General features: G+C 43.5%; 1 protein-coding gene across 1 annotated transcript in view; it reads left to right on the top strand.

The window, feature by feature from the left end:
- Nucleotides 1-21,283, top strand: part of dnah7 (dynein, axonemal, heavy chain 7) — a 69,783-nt gene that overhangs the window by 25,886 nt on the left and 22,614 nt on the right. Inside the window, exons 28-46 of the mRNA XM_047342624.1 lie at nt 1-95; nt 748-996; nt 1,958-2,107; nt 4,551-4,733; nt 6,107-6,283; nt 6,444-6,575; nt 9,192-9,413; nt 10,262-10,459; nt 12,538-12,693; nt 12,921-13,089; nt 13,414-13,540; nt 14,122-14,341; nt 14,632-15,258; nt 15,445-15,690; nt 15,962-16,191; nt 16,610-16,940; nt 17,040-17,386; nt 17,714-17,894; nt 19,089-19,274. The exon at nt 1-95 is cut by the window's left edge and continues 4 nt beyond it. Of these exons, the coding sequence (XP_047198580.1) occupies nt 1-95; nt 748-996; nt 1,958-2,107; nt 4,551-4,733; nt 6,107-6,283; nt 6,444-6,575; nt 9,192-9,413; nt 10,262-10,459; nt 12,538-12,693; nt 12,921-13,089; nt 13,414-13,540; nt 14,122-14,341; nt 14,632-15,258; nt 15,445-15,690; nt 15,962-16,191; nt 16,610-16,940; nt 17,040-17,386; nt 17,714-17,894; nt 19,089-19,274 (4,226 nt within the window). The remainder of the gene's footprint in view (nt 96-747; nt 997-1,957; nt 2,108-4,550; nt 4,734-6,106; nt 6,284-6,443; nt 6,576-9,191; nt 9,414-10,261; nt 10,460-12,537; nt 12,694-12,920; nt 13,090-13,413; nt 13,541-14,121; nt 14,342-14,631; nt 15,259-15,444; nt 15,691-15,961; nt 16,192-16,609; nt 16,941-17,039; nt 17,387-17,713; nt 17,895-19,088; nt 19,275-21,283) is intronic.

Raw genomic sequence — 21,283 nt, 5'->3', positions numbered from 1 at the left:
CCTTTCCCGAGGACAATGAAGACACCCTGTTGCTGAGATCCATTATCGATGTCAATCTGCCCAAGTTCCTGGCCCATGATCTGAAGCTATTTGAGGTGCGACAGAGTGGAGAGTCCCATCTTGACTGATACAGCGGAACACGTCTACTGATGTCGGCCTATGTTAATTCCAGTCAGTTCATTTGGAACCACGATTCACAACGAAGGACAATTTAAGTCTGTTTGACTCAGAAGAGTTCACTTGAAAATGTGTGTGTGTGTGTCTCTCATTCGTTTGTACTCGAAACACCTCAAGGTGAATGTGTTTTTGTGTGCGAGTAAACTTGTTTCCATTGTACGTAGTGTTTAATATAAACCAGGGGTTTCGCAGACTACTCGACGAGGCGACGTTCAAAACTACGAGTTGACACGTCGTCATACTAGTTGTGCAGCTGTGGGTTCAGCAGGGAGCAGTAATACAGCGGTGACATCTAAAGCAGACATGCAGCTTATTGACATGAAGTTGACAAGCCACAGTTATCATAGTTCTCTAATAATTATTATAACGTAATTCTCGTCCTATCACCGACCATCAAACGTCCAATCTCTCTCACACAAATCCTCTCCTGGGATTAATCGACTGGTCGACTACTTTTTGTGAAGTGTGAAGTCGATTACTTTGAATTATTAGATAGATTGTGTATGTTTATATATGTTTCCTCATTCAACATTCACGGTTCTCCACCAACTTTGCCTTTTTCCATCTCAGGGTATCACCTCTGACCTCTTCCCGGGGGTCAAGCTCCCAAATCGAGACTACCACATCCTGCGGGAGGCCATTGAGGAAAACTGCAAACGCATGAACCTGCAAGTCACCGACTTCTTTGCAGAGAAAATCCTGCAGATCTATGAGATGATGATCGTGAGGCACGGCTTCATGCTGGTGGGTGAGCCCTTCGGAGGAAAGACCAGTGCGTACCGTGTGCTGGCAGCTGCCCTTCATGACGTCTGTGAAAAGGTTTGTTGCCCTGTTTAAATCTAATCAGGCTGTAGAAGAATGGGGACACTCTAGATTAGAAAAGACACGCAGTTGAGAAATATGGCATATTAGGCTTTGGGTTATTTATTTATTTCTCAGCTACTTAATCAATAGCTACTTTAAACCACTTTTGGTTTTATTCCTGTAGTTGTTCTTGAGGTTCCACTTATCTGTTTTGTTCATGTCTGGTTTAAGGCTGGTCAATTCGTCAGAAAATTTAATTAAAAGAATGTTATATTCCAATGGTTGACCATGCATTTCTAAATGTTCTTCATTATGAATTTGGATGGGGTCCCCTGAGGCTTAGGAGTATTCAATCTGTGAAAAAAAAATTAACTTTTATGTCAAGTAAAAATATGCATTATAATCAATATCCAAGGCTTATCCGAGCTACATGTTTGTCCCGAGTAAACACATCCATTCAATTTGTCAGAGCTGTATTCGTTGTTTAGTAGTTATCGATCTCCGGGAGAAGAGCAGGGCTGGCGTGTTGTATATGGCTGAGGGCTGCGAGACATCCCACAAAGGAGACGGATGAAGGCCTGCTGATGGAACGCCTGGGAACGCCACATTTATCATAGTCATCCTTGTCGCTGCACATCCACTGATCATGTCCAACCCCTCTCCCCTCTCACTCCTCTTTGTATTGTTTTTTTCTTCTTCCCGTCGGCAGCTCGCACTCTCATTGTTTTTAACTCAAAGTGACACCTTGTCTGAAAAGCCTTTTGTCGCAGTTTTTTTGCTTCTCTTCCTCAGTTAGCAGATCTCCTGTCACGCAGACAGTAATCCTGTGAGCAATTTGTGAGTCTTGGAGTCGACAAGTTAGTCGAACGAGCGGCCGTCATGCTCCGAAAAACTCTAACCAGTGCATCCATTTCTCTTGAGTTTATGATATCTCTATGTTTATGACGTGTGTTTGTATGTGTCACTGCATTTACAGGGTCTCATGGATGAGAATCAGGTGCAGATCACCGTCATCAACCCCAAATCCATCACCATGGGCCAGCTTTATGGCCAGTTTGACCCAGTCTCTCACGAGTGGTCCGATGGCATCCTCGCTGTCAGCTACAGAACCTTTGCTGCCTCCCAGGTAAGATGGCTTCTCATGATTAATTTTGGGATATAGACCACTTGAAATCCAGTATAATTGTGCAACGGGCATTCATTTTGACATCCTATGTGGTAAAATTGACATATTCATGTAATATTTCATCATTCACAACCTCTGATATGCCGAAAGGATCTGTGGGAGCTATAACACCTTCCATAATGTCGCATGTTTCTCCATGTCCTTGATAGTGTGTACAGTATATTCACAAATAATATCACATATGTTGACCCTAATCCTAAAATCTTGGCCTCAGACTGAAGTGAAGTTACAGATTTAGTTGTTTAATTTGAATTAATGGGCTCCACTAGTATTGGACTAATAGTTTGATATAGATATGTAAGTACAAGCCTCCTTCATGTTAGCGCGCGGGGCATTGACCAAACTAAAAAGTCAAAGTTCACATGTAATACATTTTGGTACATCTGGTAATCATGTACTGTTTTAACAGGCTGCCAAACAAAACCCACTGAGCTCCTCTTAGATCCTTGATTTAAAAGTTATTCTGCACTTCTTTACTAAAGCAGGCAAATTTAAGCCTTGAAATAATTTATAGGAGTATTGGAGGTTTAATTACTCAACATAATGTGAATGAAATGTCTATGTGAAGAAACATATTGATCATACTGTGTTAAAGTGCTTTTTTTTTGTGTATGTTAAAGGTCTGCAAAGTTAAAACGGCTCTAAGTCTGCTCCCCCACAGAAAACATCGATGGTGCAGCTTCACTAACAGCTTCATTAGTCCGGCTGATACTTCCGCGAGTCGTGCATTTGCATTAGGCAAGTGGTTAGTCTGGCAAGGGCCTTAATAAAGCCAGGGATAGAGAGAGCAGGAGGGCGGCCAATCAGAGCCGACTGGGTTTTATCAGGAAGGGGATTAAAGAGACAGAGGCTGAAAAGAGGAGCTGCAGCAATGAGGAAAGAAACCTGTTTTCTAAACATGAGAGCATGTTAAACTTTTCAAGTAATAACCTCAATTTCATTCCCAAACCTGAATATGAACATAATTTGTCTCCTTTCAACCTTTACTATCTCAATAGAAGCAACTTTGTGTCACCAATCAAAACAAAAAGTGTTTTTGTTAAATCTCTGCTTCAGCCACGCGGTCCTGTGCAGAAGCATAAATACCACGACCTCGTCTGAGAGTGCCACCCCGTTGGTAGGCACACAATAGACATGTAGAATTATTCTGCTGCTTCCTCCATTATTCAGAGCTGATTCACTTGGAGGAAGTGCTGCTGCACTTTTCACCATCCATTAAAACCTGAAAGCACGTTGCTCCAGTGGCACATTAGGGTGTAAGCAAAGGTGCAGTGCACTCATGTTTTATATTACAGTTAGCTGTGCAGCAAGAAGATGGCACGACGTTCCAATTAATTTCAAGCTGTTAGAGAGAAAAGCTGCAGTGACAGGGTAAATAAAATAAAATACTGCCGTCTTGTTAAATTTAGATTTTTAATAACTCTTTCCATCACGTCCGCTCACCGCCGCACACACACGGCCAGACAGTTTACAGATTGCAGTTGGAGGCATGTCATAATGGAAAATCATTTGTTTCGCCCTATTCAGAGATTGTTTCCAAATGAACTTGTCAGTTAAAAAAAAATTGTCTGTGTGTAAAGTTGTCATTTTACAAATTGTTTTCTTCTTTGTCAACGAATAAGGAGCACGACGAGTTGTTGTGACAGCTGAGACAGAACGTGTACAATGAAAGTGGAGAACAAGAACAAAGCTAATTCGTTTTTTTTTTAAAGAAAAAGTCACTTCCCTCCCTGGACAAAAGTCTTTCCTTGGCTATGCTCTGTTTTCCTCGACATCATATTGAACTCTACTAATTTCTCTGTGTTGATCTGGAATCAGCAGCAGTGTGGTGTATTAAACGCTTTGCATGCACAATGTCATTTTGTTTCGGTGCCTACGCTCTGTCAGATCATTACATTACAGCGTACACTCTTCCCTCTCAAGCACCAGATGGCCCCAGCCCAGGCACATCCATTTGTTCACGTTACGACAAATCAATTTAAAGCACAGCTCTCGCCAGCAAATTTAACTGGAGAATTGACGCCTCCATTATGACAGTGTAGGTGTTAATTTCATTCATTTAGTAAAACATCCTTCGCTTAGATTACAATGCACGTGAGTTATTTGGTGACCTTGAAAGAATGCACAGGGATAATTCCTTTTAGTGGGAGAGAAGTAAACGTGTCCTGTGTGATTAGAGGATACAGGCAGCGTCTTTATAGACCCGGCGCAGAACACGACTTTCTGTGCACTAACTTTTTTACACAGCTCTTCTTTAGGTTGTGTTTGTCTGATATGATGATGTGTTCATCTCTGGTTTTGCCACGTTAAACAAAAAAATAAGCCCGGAGGTCGCCAGGATGGCCAATAATGTTCATCCGTCTCATCTCTTTTTGTCTCTCAGAGCCCTGACAGAAAATGGCTCGTCTTTGACGGCCCGGTTGATGCCGTGTGGATCGAGAACATGAACACGGTACTCGACGACAACAAGAAGCTGTGTCTGATGAGCGGCGAGATCATTCAGATGTCCCCGCAAATGAGCCTCATCTTTGAGCCCATGGACCTGGAGGTGGCCTCACCAGCCACAGTGAGAAGCACCTTTACCTCCATTAGAGCTTGCCTACAGTGATGCAGATGCAGTAATGGTTTCCAATAGCTGGATGTTTTCAAGAATGGCTTGCTGTTCTTATTTAGAAACACATTTTTTGAGTAGAGTAGATTTTCGGGCAACGATTCCTTGACTTTCTGGGTCCTAACCAAATGAAGTTACAGCACAATCCTCTTTTTCCCCTTTTTTTATCCCCTTTCATGTAAAGTGGCGTGGTATCTGTTTTCCTGGGGAGGTTGTAGACCATCATGTGCCAAACCTGTAGTGTCACTTCTCTTTACTCGCCAGTGATGATATTTCGCAGAGGGGGCATAACGCAATGGAAGTTCATACCATCCATTCCACAGACTCAAGAATAATGCCAAACTTTGTAAAACATAGATTGTTACAGCCCTCTCCTTTGGGATGAACAGGAGTCTTTGTCTAGATTTCAAGCAGTATATTCAGAAAAGTTTATTATTCCACCATTCCTTACAGTTTGTTGTTGAGAGGTCTTAACAAAGGATTGTCCTGGCAACACAGAGATGCCTTGAGAGAAAACCCAATGTCCCTGAATGCATCTAGCTGGCTCTACTTTTTTTATTAAACAGACTTCTATTTATGATTCTCCACAGCCGGGCATCTGTTCCTTTCATCATGCTGAATGCAGACGCTTCAAAGTTTTAGTGATTACTTTGTTCGCGGTCCCTTTTGTACTTTGTTGATCTCTCCTTCTCTCTTTGTCTGTGGAAGTTATTTATCTTAAAACCGTACCCTTCTTTTTTCCCATTTTCTCCCCTACCCATATTTTCATGTGTATTACATTATATCTAACGAGTAAAAACCCAAACACAGGACACAGGCTCACAGTACAAATGATGAAAAGAAGGTTTATTGTTTTTTTTCTAAGCCTGAAGAACTTGGGATGAGGGTCACGGCAGAAAAGTACAGATCTTTTCCTAGTTTGAAGCTTTTTTCTGATCATATCTGAACTAAAGCTGCTGTCACATCTGAACTCTGGAAACATTCAGACGAGGAGGCAGGACAGGAAGTTTAAACTCTGCTGCCGAATCCAGTGTTTTTGTTCACAGCACATCAACACAGGCATCGGCCATCAATGCCAAAAGCTCTCAAATCTCATTAGCTTGTCAAGTTGGCGTTTCGACGTGTACGGCACCTTTTTTTCATCCTGAAATATGAAAAAACGTCCAGAGCAACTGACTCAGACGTTCAAGTTCTCACATAAAGCCCCTCTGGAAAAGTTCAGGAACATGTCTAGACTTCAGTGCATGTCTGAAAGCAGCTGAAATGTTCTTTACTGTGCCACTCGCATAGCTGAGTGTGTGATCAGGTGTGATGTGTGTTTGTGGCAGGTGTCTCGCTGTGGTATGATCTACATGGAGCCACATATGCTGGGCTGGAGGCCTCTTATGCTGTCCTGGCTCAACACGCTGCCAGCCACAGTCAGTGCCACGCACAGAGACCTCATCGCTGGCCTCTTCGACCGCATGCTGCCACCCTGCATACAGCTCATTCGAAAGGCTACCAAGGTGCTGAACCATCCTCAGGAAATACTGTCACACAGCAGCTGCTTGCAAATGAACAATATTTTCTTTTTTATTCCAAAGGGAAACCTCCACAGGTTACTGGTCCAATCGTTTCTTTCAAATTTCTGATGTTATCTTTTTTTTTGTTGTTGCTTGATTTCAGGAGCTGTCCCCAACCTCTGACACCAATCTTGTCAAGTCCCTAATGAATCTGATGGACTGCATGATGGATGAGTTTCATGATGAAGAAAAGATGAAGAGCATGAATGAGACGGATGTTTGCTCCTGGTTGGAGGTTTGTGTCCACAGTCACTATATGACTGCTACTACCATTGTTTATTATTACAGTATTATCAGCAATAGAAACATATTAAATGAACATGTAAACCCACGGTGGGCTTCACCATCAAAAACATCTGACATTATATATTAGATGGCATTATTCAATGCAGGCCTACGAATGGAAATGGTCTGTCAGATAATTTAAAAACTACCCACTCTATACAGTTAACTTAAAACCTGTGGTTGAAGCTCAGGAGGAAGAGCGGTTTGTCCATTTCAACGAGAAGGTCGACAGTTTGATCCCATTCCACGTGCTGAAGACACTGAACCCCAAATTGCCCCTGGCAGTGTGTGAGTGATGTGTAAAAGAGCTGCACATAGATGCACTGTATGAATGTGTCTGTGTGAATGGGTCAAAACTGTGAACACATCCATGCCTCTGTTTCATTCCTGTTTCTTAAGTCTTTTATATGTACGTACATGATGCAACATGTAGTACAGCGTTCTCGCCAGACTGGAAGTTACGATACAGTACAAACAAACAAACAAAAACTAAACTGACATCCAAGACAGCTGTGATTTGACAGCGTCAACGAACATTATTGGGAAACAAAAAAATCGAACTCCCCAGCAGTTTGGGGATCAGAACATCTCTTTATGCTCAGAATATCGTGAGACTGAATTTTTTTTTTTTTAAGCAACTGGGAATGTCAAGTTTTATTTTGCATTGCATTGACGTAGTTAGTCTAAGGTTTTGCTCGTGGAAGCATAACGCAATAGTGGAAGCAAACACAAAGGACTTGCACACAGGGAGAAACTGTGTTTGATAGGAAAAATGATTGGTTCGCTGGACTGAACGGCATAAGAAAGCAGGAGTTAGTCACTGAAAGAAGGCAGCTCTGTGTGATGAGACAATACACAACACAAATACACAACACATCTACAGGAGAAATCTTCCCAACCCGTCCCAACAACAGCTTTAAAACTTTGAGAACAACATTCCTTATTAGTGTTGGGTACACATTTAATTCCCAAATTGTGCAAATAACTAATATACATTCAAACTAAAGCAAATTTATACATTTCAAAAAATGTCTTATTGTCAGATGAAAATATTATTTAGCTGTAAAATTAAATTGGAAAAGAATACATTCCAGCCTGCTATCTGTAGCTGGATTGAGTTATTTTAAACTTAATTGAGACTGGGAGTTATAAACTGAAAATGTTACAGCTGACATTACATTCAAAACCTTTCTATTTTACCAAACAACTATGAATATACAGTATTCACCACACAGCCCGTCTTTCTGCTTTAAATATACTGTCCTCATCAGAAATGCTTCCACACAGACGCACAAAGAGCAGAAAAGTTTTAGCAGATGAGCCTTTTCTTCTGCCCCCTGCATGAGTTCCAATTGATTTTTCTTTTTTTTGCCTCTGAATCATGTCTTTTGAAAGCACTGCTATTATCCCCCCATGGCACACTGCACTGATGAATGCCTTTCAACCTCCTCTCCCATGTTTCTCAGCCAGTCATTATCAAAGTGTTGAATTAATCAGCCCTTTAACAGCAGGAGCTATCATGAGGCTGCTAAGCCTCATTTCCAATTCCTACACTATTCCTGCTGTTTTCTCCAACAAAGACATCTCTTCTCTGTGGATTCTGTTTTTTTGTCTCATAATATAATCTGTACACTGGCGGAGATGTTTACATGGTTGCTGTACATTTTAAACGATTTGTTAATTGCAAACCCCATCTGTGCACAGGGATTTATCAAGTTTGGCTTTCGTTACAGTGAGCTGGTGTCTGTTTTAATACTTTTCTCTCACTGTACAAAGCCCATCTTAAACATTGATCTGTTCATTTTGGGGGTTGTTCCTCATGTATTTAAAATATGATAATATGAGGGCGGCTGTGGCTAAGTAGTCGTCCTCCAACCAGGAGGTCGGTGTCTCGAATCCCGCCCCATGTCAAAGTATCCTCGGGCAACATGCTGAACCCTGAATGGCTCCTCATAGATGTTAAATGCACTAATTGGAAGTCGCTTTGGATGAAAGCGTCAGTTAAATGTCATGTAATTTAATGTAATGGCTATAACGCTTATCCTTTCGCGGGAGGAGGCTGGAGCCAATCCCAGCTGACATTGGAGGTGGGGTGGGGTATTCCCTGGATAAGGCACCAGTGTATCGCAGAGCTGTCAGATACAGAGACAAACAACCATTCACACTCACATTCAAACCTATGGTCGACTTAAAACCTCTGGACTGTGGAGCGGAGTTCCCACAGCAAACCCACACAAAGAGGGGAAAATGAGAACATGCAAACTCGGGATTCGAATCAAGATTCAAACAAAACATGCACCTGCAGTGATTGAAGCTCCGGAGGAAGAGGAGAAGATCGACAGTTTGATTCTATTGGATCCCCGTCCCAAATCGCTGTAAAAGCACTTTGACTGGTCATCAAGACTAGAAAAGCTCTATAGATACAGAAAATTTACATATTCTTATAATGCTACTTAAAGTGTCACTGATGACGTGAAGATAAAAGATGAAATCACTTTTTCACAATGGCCCCCCTGCAGCAGTTGACACTGACAAAACCATTCAAACCTTTGTCCTTCTCACGCAGGGCATCTGTGTCTTCTGCCTGGTGTGGTCCGTGGGCGCCAGCTGTGACGACTCGGGCCGGCTCAAGTTCGACGCAGTGGCGAGGGAGCTACTGAGCGGTCCTCTGAGTAAGGACACCCGGGCCTGCCACGGCATTCTGGCCCCTGTGGAGGCCCCACGTAAGCAGCTGACGGTTCCCCTGCCCACCGAGGGAACAGTCTACCAATATCGCTTCATTAAAGAGGTAGGTCTGTCACTGATCCCTGTGCAGCCGCGAGCGCTTTGCTGCACGAGGGTGGTCTCAAGAAGCATTTTGAAATTTATGACTTCCGTCTTAATGAGCTGCTTATGGAAAAATGTGTGTGTGTGGGGTCTTTAGAACTGGACCAAAACGAAATATCTCTCCCGCACGATGGAGACTACAGATGGTTTTATTATACATTATTTGTGTTTACACTATCTTTGTCTCAATCACTGACAATAAGCACAGGGGAGAGCCCCGTCTACATCAGGCACTTGTGGACTGGACAGAGTGACAGAGCACTTGTACATTTTATTTGAAGAATGAAGCTCGCGTTCCTTCTGGGTTTGACCTTTATGAAGTGTCGTTCTTCAGTCTCCGTCACATTTCTCCACCTGCCTTGAAATTGCTGCCAGTAAATTCAATCTTTATCACGGAGGATGATGAACAAAGCAATGTTTTTCACTCTAAAGGAAAAGAAACACAGTCCAGGTACTTCACGGGAGTGGGTATATAAGATGGGCTCTTTTTAGTCTACCAGTAAGACCTGGGACCTGAAACTGGAGGAGCTAAATGGAATTGCAGTGAAAAATACCAATGGATATGAATCAATTCTGAAAATCATGTTAGACACCTTTAATGTACAAATGCCTGTGTGTTTTTGTGGCCCGCAATATATGCAAAATCCATTTCTTTGCAAATATTGTTATTTACAGTCAAAGACTAGATATTATGAGCCCGTGGGCTTCCTGGTATGTTTTGGTTGAGTGGCAGCACAGTAGCCTTTTTATATCTAAAATGCAAATCTTAAAATCAAATTTCTCATCTGAAATCCTCCCCCAACGCTTCAGGGCGCGGGCAGGTGGGAGCTGTGGACGGATGAGCTAAAGACTGCTCCCCCCATATGCAAAGCCGCGCAGTTCAACGAGATCATTGTTCCCACGGAGAACACGGTGCGCTGCATGGCGCTCATGGGGCTCCTCGTCACCCACCAGAGACCCACTATCTTCATTGGCCCCACGGGCACCGGCAAGAGCGTCTACATTACTGTGAGTTGTGTATTGTTTTGTCCCTCGTTTACATCTACATTTACCAGATAGTCATTTTACTTTCCGACCTTTGCCGTCTATTTCTCGGCATCACCAACTGTCGATCAGTGGAATAGCAGGAAACCACCGAAAGGAATATGAAACCCCGCCCCCACATGCTTATACATACATATACATCTTTTTTTTATTTATGATTACTAATAAATTGTCTTTGCGAATAACAAAATCTTTACAAATAATCAGTCACAGATGAGTGTATCACATCGATATGGCCTGGTAATAACAAAACAACCACAACCAGAGAGAAAATACAAAAAACAGAAAGAGAGACGGAAAAAAAGTGAGTCACACAAATTGTATAAATCTACTTCAGTGCTTTTCAACCAGAGTTCCAATGGTCTGTCTCTTAATTGATATTAATATCTCATTCAGATATATTTAATGCAACAGGTTAAGGTTATTTTTAATAGCTGGAAGCAGCATTAAGTACTTGATATATATATAAGAGCGGCACTGGCCCCATTTTAAGTGATACTCCTGTATATTTTTCAGTAGCCTTGAACGAAAGCCACTCTAGAGCAGCCAAATATGCCAGAGAGATGATGAATATTTGACCAGAAGCTTCTGCCCCAACGTCAGAGCAGTGTGTCCAATCATGAAGAGACAGAGTTACGTCAGTTAATGTGGAGCGGTCAAGTGCTCACATCTAAATGCTACAAGGAAGATCATTCCATGGGATGAGTCGACACTCCTTTCCAAAGTGCCTGAACACACAAATATGGAAGCGATGCAGCTACGGGCACCAGGTGTGAAGCTGGTGTCTCTCAGCAGACCCCTTGGCTATTTATATCAAGGACTAATCCCCCTTCCTTCCCTTCCCTTCATTAGTTCATCCATTAGTGTGTTCAAACCTGGGACACTGGGGAGCGTAGAGATCATCTCATTGGGGAAATCTAGCGGGAGTGATAAAGCAGCACCAGCACGCAGACCATAAAGAATGTGACTGGCGCTGTGCCGGCACCAGCACCGTCAGACAAACATACACAACTCTCCATCACACACCGCCGGAATACTCTGAAGTGAGGCAGACACAAGCTGTGCCTCTGGTTTGTAATTCACACAAGAAGAGGATGGCGATGCACCTCGGCTGCATCCTGTGATCATTCACATCGCAAAGCCCACTTCAATTATACAGCTCATTACCCACGATTTCCCAGGCATGTGCGTGAGCGCCGTGTGCATGCTTGTTCACATGCACTCAGGAGAAGCCCGGCCGTGTGCTCTGAACATACAGGGTACATAGTAAAAGTACCATGAAAGTAGATAAAACTATGATTAACTCACCGGCGTCTGTGTTCTCTGCTCTGTGTTCTCTGTTCAAACAAAAAGGAGAAGGCCCATTTATCAAAATGACCTTTCATAAAAAGCCCCCTTTAGCTTACAGTAAAAAGGCCCTTTTGTAAACCTCTCGTGGAAAATCTAAAATTCATTGATTTTACCCTTTTGACCTACAGAACATCACTTTGGAACATGTCCTCGGAGGGCAACTAATTTCCTACTTCATTTCAAAGTCATTTTCAGGGATTAACTGAGATCCAATTTTTATCTAATGAAATACATACTAATTGCCACATTTAATTAGATTTTAAAGCTTATCACAACCATTTGCCAGGACCGAATTGGAAATCATCATTTTTTATGCACTCAACCTGTGTAAGGTGTCTCGAGAATAGAGTGAAATACCTTCAAATGTAATGAGCTTTTTCTTTTTTTTTTAAGCCTGCGGTTATTAACCGTGTTAGTACCTTGATTACATTTAATTCTTGAATTAAGTCAATGACATCCGCACACCTTCTTAAGTCACTTTAAGTTCTCAGAATATCTTATATCTCTCACATAATTATCCAGTTTTTTTACATACAGGACTCATGTTATTAGTTAGTGTCTTTTTTTTGTTGCATCCTGTCACCATTTTGAATTATTGTTAATATTCATGGTAGTATACGGTACTGTACTGTACTTCTGTACAATTGATTTGACGATAACCTGTGCTCATATTTCAAATATCTATTACCCAGGACTTCCTATTGAATCAGCTGCAGAAGGACGTGTACAGCCCATTATTTATCAACTTCTCAGCCCAGACTACAGCTGCTCAGACCCAGAACATAATTATGTCCAAGCTGGATAAGCGGCGCAAGGGAGTGTTCGGCCCTCCACTGGGAAAGAAAATGGTAAACCCTCCTCATTAGGTTCATGTGATGTTTTATGTTGGTATGCTTCATTTATTTTCCAGTAAACATTCATATCAATGAGGCGAGTCACTGAAATGTTGCATTTTTAAAGATTTGTATTCACTTAATGGTGTTATTTTGATATGCAGCTGTGAAAAAATGTGCATCTTAACATAAATCAGTGTGGTTTTAATTTTATTTCCATTTACACTGTTACATTTGATCAGGTGGTGTTTGTGGACGATGTGAACATGCCAGCCAGGGAGGTTTACGGTGCCCAGCCACCCGTGGAGCTGCTGCGACAGTGGCTGGACCATTGGAACTGGTACGACACGAAGAACTGCTCCATGATCAACCTGGTGGATATCCAGATCATATGTGCTATGGGGCCACCTGGTAAGGAGCAGCTGTAGCAGCCCTATAGTTTACGAACAGCATCAGTGACACAGTTTCAAAGCCTTAGATTGGTGGACAGAATGGAGCTGGCCACTAAATGCTGCTCAAGTGCTGTCGAGACGATGTCACAAACCAGCCGCTACCTGCTGTGTTGTGTCCCCGCTGCCTTAAGGTGTTTACAAATTGCACTTCCTCTCCCAATACAACCAGCCATGTACGCTTGAGTGCACCCCTGTCCACTGAGCCAGCTACCAGCCGTAAGAGAAAGGCCCTCACATACTTCCAGTACATTTTAAAACGTTTTCTGTTCTGCTTATTCTTTAGGTGGAGGGCGGAACCCGGTCACTCCTCGTTACCTGCGCCACTTCAACATGATTACCATTAATGATTTCGATGAGAAGACGATGTACACGATCTTCTCCAGGATCATGGACTGGCATTTCAACATACGGTATTTTGTGTTCATAACCAAATCCTCTGAGTACTAATAATCTATTGAGCTTCTCTGCAGCACCGAAGATGATGTCTGGTCTTTTTTTTTTTACCATATATTTTCATTTCAGTGTTTAGTATGTGACAGACGGTTGACCCAACGCTTCTTCAACTAGCAGATTAGCATCTAAGCGTTCTAAGTCTTTTAACTGATCTAAAGTTGGCATCACTCTAGAAATTGCTGGACCTAAATCTGGCAATTTAAATTGCGACTGTCAGTCAGTTACACACACACACACACTCACAGGAAGGTACTTAAGTTACAGTTTTGGCGTTTGGCGACAGGAGTGGGAATGAAAGTGGCACCATTTTCCCTAGCTGCTATTTTAAGGTGAAAAAGTGCAGTTGAAGCCTCGCTGCAGTGGTGCGTCATCTCGAATTTCAACGTGGAGCCTGTTTTTCCACACAAGGCAAACGATTCTCACCAGAATAGAGATGGAGCTAGGCTATAGCATAATATAAGACAGATAAGACAAGACAAAGAAAGTGTTCATTCAGTTAATTCACCCCAAAAAACTGAATCAACCATTTTATCCACAGGTTTGCTTTCCCCGAGCCCTTTACAGCTTTGACCTCGCAGATCGTCCACAGCACCGTGTCCGTGTACCAAGAAGCCACCAAGAACCTGCTACCCACTCCCACCAAGTCTCATTACCTGTTCAATCTGCGAGACGTCTCCCGGGTCATCCAGGGCATCTGCCTGTCCCGGCCGGAGACTGCAGATGAGCTCTGCGTCATCAAACGGCTCTGGGTACATGAGGTAATGTTGTACACAACAGACAGACAGGGGACAGTACTTGAGAGCTGAGGTCATTAAATAACCTAAACTGCAAAGAAAATAAAAATTAACTACTAGCTATAGAGACATGTTTTTATATTTTGTTATTTTATCATCTTTCAATGTTCATAATGTTGTGTACTGCTTTGACAGTAGAGGTTTATGATCTGTCTTATCTGAATTTGTAACACCCACGTTGTGCTGTGATCTCTCTCTATGTGTCTCTCCCTTTTATTGTCTTCCACTCACTCCTTTATTTTGTTGATCCTCAGGTCCTGAGGGTTTACTACGATCGACTGGTCCACGACAAAGATCGGTCTTGGCTCGTAAGCCATTTACAGGTGGTGTCTCAGAGTCACATGAAGGAAAACTTCCATCAACTCTTCCAACATCTGGACCAGGACTGTGACGGAAAGGTGACTGAGGACGACCTGCGCAGCCTCATGTTTTGTGACTTTCACGACCCCAAGGGCGAGGACCGCAACTACCGTGAGGTGCGGAACCTCGACCAGCTCCGACAGGTGGTGGAGTCCCACCTGGAGGAATTCAACAACATCAGCAAGGCACCCATGAATCTGGTGCTCTTTCGTTTTGCCATCGAACACGTGTGCCGCATCTCCCGCATCCTCAAGCAGCCAGGTGGACACGCCCTGCTGGTGGGCGTTGGTGGGAGCGGGCGTCAGTCTCTCACCCGCTTGGCTGCCTACATGGCAGAGGCAGAGCTTTTCCAGGTGGAGATCTCCAAGACTTACGGAACCGCGGAATGGCACAACGACCTGAAGCTAATAATGAGGAAGTCCACACAGGGTGAAGCCCACGGCGTGTTTCTTTTCACAGACACACAAATCAAAATGGAGTCATTTCTGGAGGACGTCGGTAACCTGCTCAACACTGGTGAGGTAAAGTGGGTGGGCGGGGACACAGGAAAAGCCATATTCATGGTTATCGATAGATTAATGAATGAGTTGAAGTAGATAACTTTTAGAAAGAAGTAAGGGTGGAGAACATTTTGGAAAGATGGATGAACGTATGGATGCAGTGAGAGAATGATGAATACTGTTTTGTTTTGTTTTGCTTCTCTCCAGGTGCCTAACCTGTTTGCAGTTGATGAGAAGCAAGAAATCTGTGAGCGAATGCACACGCTGGACCGCCAGCGGGACCGGGACAAGCAGACGGACGGCAGCCCCTTGTCCCTTTTCAACATGTTTGTCGAGCGCTGTCGCACTCAGCTGCATGTGGTGTTGGCCATGAGTCCCATCGGAGACGCCTTTAGGAACCGCCTGAGACGCTTCCCTGCCCTCATTAACTGCTGCACCATTAACTGGTTCCAGGTGGGTGTATGTATGATGCATGAGTTCCCCGTCATCGTTGGTCTCCCAACTAGATGCTCCGGATAGTTAATCAAGAGAGAGCGATGGTTTTACCGTATCATACATGAGTGCTAGTGCCTCATCACAGCAGGTGAGATGACAACTTCTGAATTATCTTCACATAATGTGTCACTGATCACAGCTCAGACGCCCCAAACCGAGAAAACTGTAGCAGAGAATGAAATTCACCGTTTGTATGATTGGCTGTAAAGAATCTTTCCCTCCTTGTCAGACCTGGCCCGAGGACGCCCTGCAGGCGGTGGCGTGTCGCTTCCTGGAGGATGTGGAGATGACAGACGAGTCCCGAGAAGGCTGCATTAACATGTGCAAGAGCTTTCACACCTCAACTATTGAGCTGTCAACGCGCTTTTTGACCGAGCTGCAGCGCCACAATTACGTCACACCAACCTCATACCTGGAGCTCATTTCCACCTTCAAAGCCCTGCTGAAAACGAAAAGAGCGTAAGGTTTAGAAGTTTCTGCAAAGTCGTTTTCAGACATGAACTCCAAAGAATATCTGCACAATTGGGTCCGGACTTTTTCCGGAAAATTACCTTTAAAACACGGCAGGAGATTCTCCGTTCAGATGCATTGACAACAACACAACAGTCAGTCTCGTCTTTACTAGTTTGCTGCCAGGAGAAACTACAGAGAATGTCCGGAGCCTCTGACTCAGGACATTTGCGATCTCACATTCAGTCCTTCTGGAGAATATCAGATTATTTGCGGTTCAGTGCATGTCTGAAACAGATGTATACAGATAATTCGATTGAAAAAGTGTTATTATAGCTCAAGTTTCTTGTACATATAAAGGAGCTGAATTGGAAACGTGGCCAAAAAGAATTGGTTGAAAAATGTATCTTATCTCTTTCTTTACCAGGGAGGTGATGAAGCTGAAACATCGCTATGAGGTGGGCCTGGAGAAACTAGAGTCAGCAGCAAACGAGGTGGCCACCATGCAAGTGGAGCTGGAGGCCCTGAAGCCACAGCTACTAGTGGCCAGCAAAGAGGTCGATGAGATGATGGTGGTAATTGAGCATGAGTCTGTGGAGGTGGCTGAGACCGAGAAGGTGGTGAAGGTGGACGAGGCAGAGGCCAACGAGCAAGCCATGGCTGCCAAGGCCATCAAGGACGAGTGTGATGCCGACCTGGCCGAAGCCATGCCCATCCTGGAGTCGGCTCTGTCTGCGTTGAATACTCTCACCACTCAGGTTATAATAGAGTCATGTTTGTTTCTAATATCAGATAGTGTGCTTTCAGTTGGTGGTAGATCCAGGTGTCAAATAATGTGGTTCTTTTTTTATTTCCAGGATATCACAGTGATTAAGTCCATGAAAAGCCCCCCCACAGCTGTCAAGCTGGTGATGGAGGCAATCTGCATCCTCAAAGGCATCAAGCCAGATCGTGTGCCAGACCCTTCGGGCTCTGGTAAAAAAGTGGAGGACTTCTGGGGCCCGGCCAAAAAGCTCCTGGGGGACATGAGATTTCTCCAGAGCCTCCACGAGTACGACAAGGACAACATCCCACAAAATCTCATCGCCATCATCCGCAGCAAGTACATCACCAACTCAGACTTTGTACCCGAGAAGATTCGAACTGCGTCCGCTGCAGCTGAAGGGATGTGTAAGTGGGTTTGTGCCATGGACAAGTATGACAAGTAAGAAATGTTCTTCTCCTTCTGGGTTTCTCAGTTGGGCTCAAAATGATTCATGAAGCAAGTCAAATCCGTGAGATCAAAATCATATTCAAGGGAAATGTTCACATTGTTATGATTCTGGGTTAAATGCTGCTGCAATTTCTGAAAGCTACAGTCTATGTTTTAACTGTCCCAGATAAATGATCAGAATCAGATCAATTTAAACATATTAGACTTAATGTGTATAGAAGACAAAAGGTTTAAGTGATTTGATAATGTTGTCACTATGTTCTTTTCATCTGTGGTTCTCACAAACCTTGTATAAAGAAAGTCTCATGTTACCCTCAGAGTGGCCAAGGTGGTGGCTCCGAAGAAGGAGAAGCTGGCCCAGGCTGAGGGGAAAATGAAGGTGGCCATGGAGAGCCTGCACAAAAAACAGGCCGCGCTCAAAGAAGTCCAAGATAAGCTCGCGAAGCTTCAGGAAACATTGGACGCTAATAAAAACAAGAAAGCTGACCTGGAGAATCAGGTTCGTGCTGTGTGTGTGTGTTACGGGTCTCAAGGGTGAGGTCCACGGTATCAAAACTGGGACCTGTATTAAGCAGGTAAAAGGAGAAATGAGGACACGGTGCGATCTTGTTTCCCTCCAGATCGCCACTGAGTTTGATTCATTTAACAAATCACAGCAGTCAACACAACACATCTCTGTCTTCTTCCTTTCACTTAGTTAAACCAAGATTTATACAGTTCCCAGTTTTTAGTCAAGTAATTTTCATCTATTTTTGCTGTTTCAGTAAAACGCACTTTCCCTCTACTTCTGGTCTACTTCTGTGATGAACACATCTCCTTGGAAATGTACATTCAATAAGCTGTCTATGTTAATCAATTACACTTTATTCCCTGCAGTGTCCAGCTGGCTCAAAACCAACTATCCACATGTAGCGTAATTTACAAGTACTATGCAATGTCCAGTCACATAAATCCAACTTGGCATTTAGCTACTGTGAAATGTACAGACCACCGAAATGGATTTTCTATAAAGTGCTGTGTTATATGATTCAAACATATATCGAACTCAGGTGTTGTTAACAAAGTTAATTTTACAAACTTCAAAATTTGGCAAATGTTCCTTGCAAACACACACAAAACTCTAATTATCAGAAATGTTCTGTGAACAGGAGCATTCAGGAACACATTCACATTTTCACATGTACAAGGTGGCACTAGACACAAAATGGCAACCGCTCTGGAAAACTTAATTGATTACAAACTCTTTCACAAGGTCCATGTGGGCTCTCACGCTGATAAAGCCTTGGTTTGTTTTCAGTTTACTGACCCGTATCAAACAGGCAAAAGAGGAGCATTTCCATCCAGATTGAAAAATAGCAAAAGCAGATGCTCCCTCAATGATCCCCAATGATTCCCCCCCCCCCACCCCTTACAACATAACTGAAGGATTCAAACGCAGAATTATTCAAATAATAACACATTAATGAGGTCACCCTGTATTAGGGGTGCCAGATGTTTTCAATGTTTAAATAGTTTTCAAGACTTATTCTCACAGCCCTATTTTGTGAGAGAGCAGTTCTTCTCTTCAGAGTTTAAAGTGCGACTGCAAACTTCCTGCAGTTAGCACGACCTTGGTTCAGTTCCTTGACCTGGGAAAAATTGACCACAGGGCGACAACACATTCATGTAATTCTCTTTTGATTATATCTCTCAGGTGGATCTGTGCAGGAAGAAGCTTGAGCGAGCGGAGCAGCTGATTGGAGGGCTGGGTGGAGAGAAGACGCGCTGGAGTGAAATGGCCTTTAATCTCAGAGAGCTCTACAATAACCTGACGGGGGATATCCTTATCTCAGCAGGCATAGTGGCTTACCTGGGGGCCTTCACCTCCAGCTACAGACAGGTACGCTAAAGGACAAATACTGTATGAATGCAGGTAGTTTACGTCCGTCGCAATATCTCTATATTGACAATAATCGTGATGTTTAAAAAACAAATTATTGATGTTGGGTAAATACACCATTTACATTAATATTGTGTCAAACAATTCAGCACCTCTTTAATAATTTTCTTCACGTCATGATGCAGCGACTCTGGTGCACACAGGAAGAATCAATGATGATAACGCAGCTCTCTCTCTCTCTCTCTCTCTCTCTCTCTCTCTCTCTCTCTCTCTCTCTCTCTCTCTCTCTCTCTCTCTCTCTGTGTGCGTCTGTGCATGTTTTTATGAATGTCTCTTTAATATCTTCTGAGGCGTAGCGGCTACATTCGTAGTTAACATTTCCATTAATGTGTGAGTCAAAGTATTAATTTCTCTTGAGCAAACTGACCGATGCAAATTGCAGAACAAGAAAAAGCCAAACGCTTGAGAGAAGTTTGGTAAAAAGTAAATACAGAGACACTTGACTGTTTAAAGGTAATATTCTGTTCTGTGTCACATGCACCTCACATTGTGCTGTGCTGGTTTGGTTGTGTACATATACATACAGTATTTTAACAGCTACTGCAGTGCCCCCTCCTAAGCCTGCCTGTTTGTAATGGGCTGTTTTCTTGGCCTGTGCTAATGCCGGTTGCAGTTTTATTTCTGAAACTGTAAAAGTGACCTCCAGTGATTGAGCTGCTGCAAGTGAAGACCTGCTGCAGGACCCTGAAGCTCGACTCAGTACCTCAGAACCCTGAACTGGAGGATCAGTTGTCGTTGCCGTTGTAGTGAACACGCTTGTTGGCATGAACACTCATATGCAGTTAACACAGGGTCAACAGTACAATGAAAGGTGTTGGACAAGAGGAAACCAGCAGCGCAGCACTGCAATAGTTAAATTAAAATACAAATAAAAACAAGGTAGAAAGCTTACTATAGGAACAAAACAAGTACAATACACAACTAAGTCTATATACATTCAAAGGTGCAGTTTGACATCCATTGCAAATGAAGTAAGGACTTTAACCGTGTGTGTGAATAGTTATTGCACATGTGTGTGTGTGTGTGTCAGTTCACATTTTCCAAATAAAGTGCAAATAGGCAGGAAAACGATGTGCAGAGGGTTGTTAGTCATCAGTCGACTGCAAGTTTAGGAACCTGATGGACTGATGGTAGAAGCTGCGTCTGCCAGATGGTAATCAGTGAACAGTCTGCGTGCTGGATGCCTGTGCTCCTTGATGATGTTGTGTGCCTACCGCAGACACCGCTGGTGGTAAATGTCCTGGATGACTGGGTGACTGTCTGAGTGTTGTGCCGCCTCTACCACTCTCTGCAGTGATTTGCGGCTGTTAGCAGAACAGTTCCCTCCTCCCTGCTGTCTTCTGTACTCCACAATCATCTCCTTCGTTTTGCTGACATTGAGAGAGAGAGAGAGAGGTTGTTCGCCCTGCACCGGCTCGTCGGTGACGTCAGCTCCTCTCTGTCGGCCGCCTCGTCGTTGTTTGAGATGAGGCCCAGGATGGTCATGTCATCGGTGAACTTAATGATGGTGCTGGAGCTGTGCTTGGCTGTGCAGTCGTGGGCGAACAGGGAATACAGGAGGGGGCTGAGCACACGGCCCTGAGGTGCGCCTGTGTTGAGGATCAGTTGGGAGGGAGATGTGACTGCCAATTCTCACCACCGGGGGCCTACCTGTCAGGAGGTCATATATCCAGCTGCAGACGGAGGCGTCCAGGCCAAGATCAATGAGCTGTTGTTGTAATCGACAACATCATTTACCTTGATGAATCCCAGCTGCTGCTGCAACAGAGCGCTGGTCGCCTCTGAATGCAAAGTTTATTGATATTGAACATATCGTCCAAATCACACTAAATGTGACAATGCACTTTATTAGACCCTTATCAATACACATGTCAAGTGTGAAGCTGATAAGATGAATGGCTCTCGAGATATGCGAGCAACATACAGACAGACAAGGAATTATGGAATTA

The sequence above is a fragment of the Hippoglossus stenolepis genome, chromosome 13 (assembly GCF_022539355.2).
Source record: "Hippoglossus stenolepis isolate QCI-W04-F060 chromosome 13, HSTE1.2, whole genome shotgun sequence".
Lineage (NCBI taxonomy): Eukaryota > Metazoa > Chordata > Actinopteri > Pleuronectiformes > Pleuronectidae > Hippoglossus > Hippoglossus stenolepis.
This window is presented reverse-complemented; position numbering and strand designations above follow the sequence as displayed.